Source organism: Penaeus monodon, chromosome 22 (genome assembly GCF_015228065.2).
Source record: "Penaeus monodon isolate SGIC_2016 chromosome 22, NSTDA_Pmon_1, whole genome shotgun sequence".
NCBI lineage: Eukaryota > Metazoa > Arthropoda > Malacostraca > Decapoda > Penaeidae > Penaeus > Penaeus monodon.
In genome coordinates this window covers 6,909,356-6,910,019 of record NC_051407.1, presented here as the reverse complement: position 1 = coordinate 6,910,019, position 664 = coordinate 6,909,356, and the positions used below count along the sequence as shown (strand labels likewise).

Here is a 664-nt window from a genome sequence, read left to right as displayed (position 1 = left end):
CCACTTCCAAAAGTAGAGCCCGAACCTCCTCCAAAACCAAAGCTTGATCCTCTTCCTCCGAAACCTCCATAGCTTGGGAGGTCAGCGCATACCGTGGCTAGAACTGTACTAATTAAAACCTGCAAAATTCAGTAACTTCATTAATACAATCATATATGAGGGCAAGTTAATTTACAGCAAAGAATGAACTTGTCTTATATGACAAATAATTGTGTTTCCGGATATACTACTATTTCATATTAAACTTGAATTGGTCTTTTCTAACTTAAAACATAACGAATAACCCTTTCTTACCAAGGTCTTCATGGTGAACTGATATTTCCCCTTTACAGGCGACGACTTATATACTCAACATTCTCCTTCTTTACAACTCAGCACTCTTAGAACTTGTTTCCCAAAAGATCGCTCTCCTTCCCGTCCCTTTCGGATTTCCACTCTCCCATGTGACTTGGTCGGTAAAGGCTCTGGGAGGACCATATCTAACAGTGGTGGATTTAACAGATCGTCTTTCATAGTGCAAAGACGTTACATGTGTTTGCAGTTCTGTTTCTTTCATTGGAAATATCCCGAACTCTCAGCGGCGTAAATTAGTTTTCCTTTTGATATCATATGAATCGTGCAAACACCACTAATGTTATGATATTGGTTATGAAGACAAAATTTC

At 38.9% G+C, this 664-nt stretch overlaps 1 protein-coding gene across 1 annotated transcript in view; it reads right to left on the bottom strand.

Annotated features, from left to right (window-relative positions):
- The window catches only part of LOC119586870 (probable H/ACA ribonucleoprotein complex subunit 1), a 1,215-nt gene extending 909 nt beyond the window's left edge, over positions 1–306 (bottom strand). Inside the window, exons 1-2 of the mRNA XM_037935600.1 lie at positions 295–306; positions 1–119 (exon numbers count right to left, since the gene is read on the bottom strand). The exon at positions 1–119 is cut by the window's left edge and continues 909 nt beyond it. Of these exons, the coding sequence (XP_037791528.1) occupies positions 1–119; positions 295–306 (131 nt within the window). The remainder of the gene's footprint in view (positions 120–294) is intronic.
- Between the last annotated feature and the right edge of the window lie 358 nt (positions 307–664).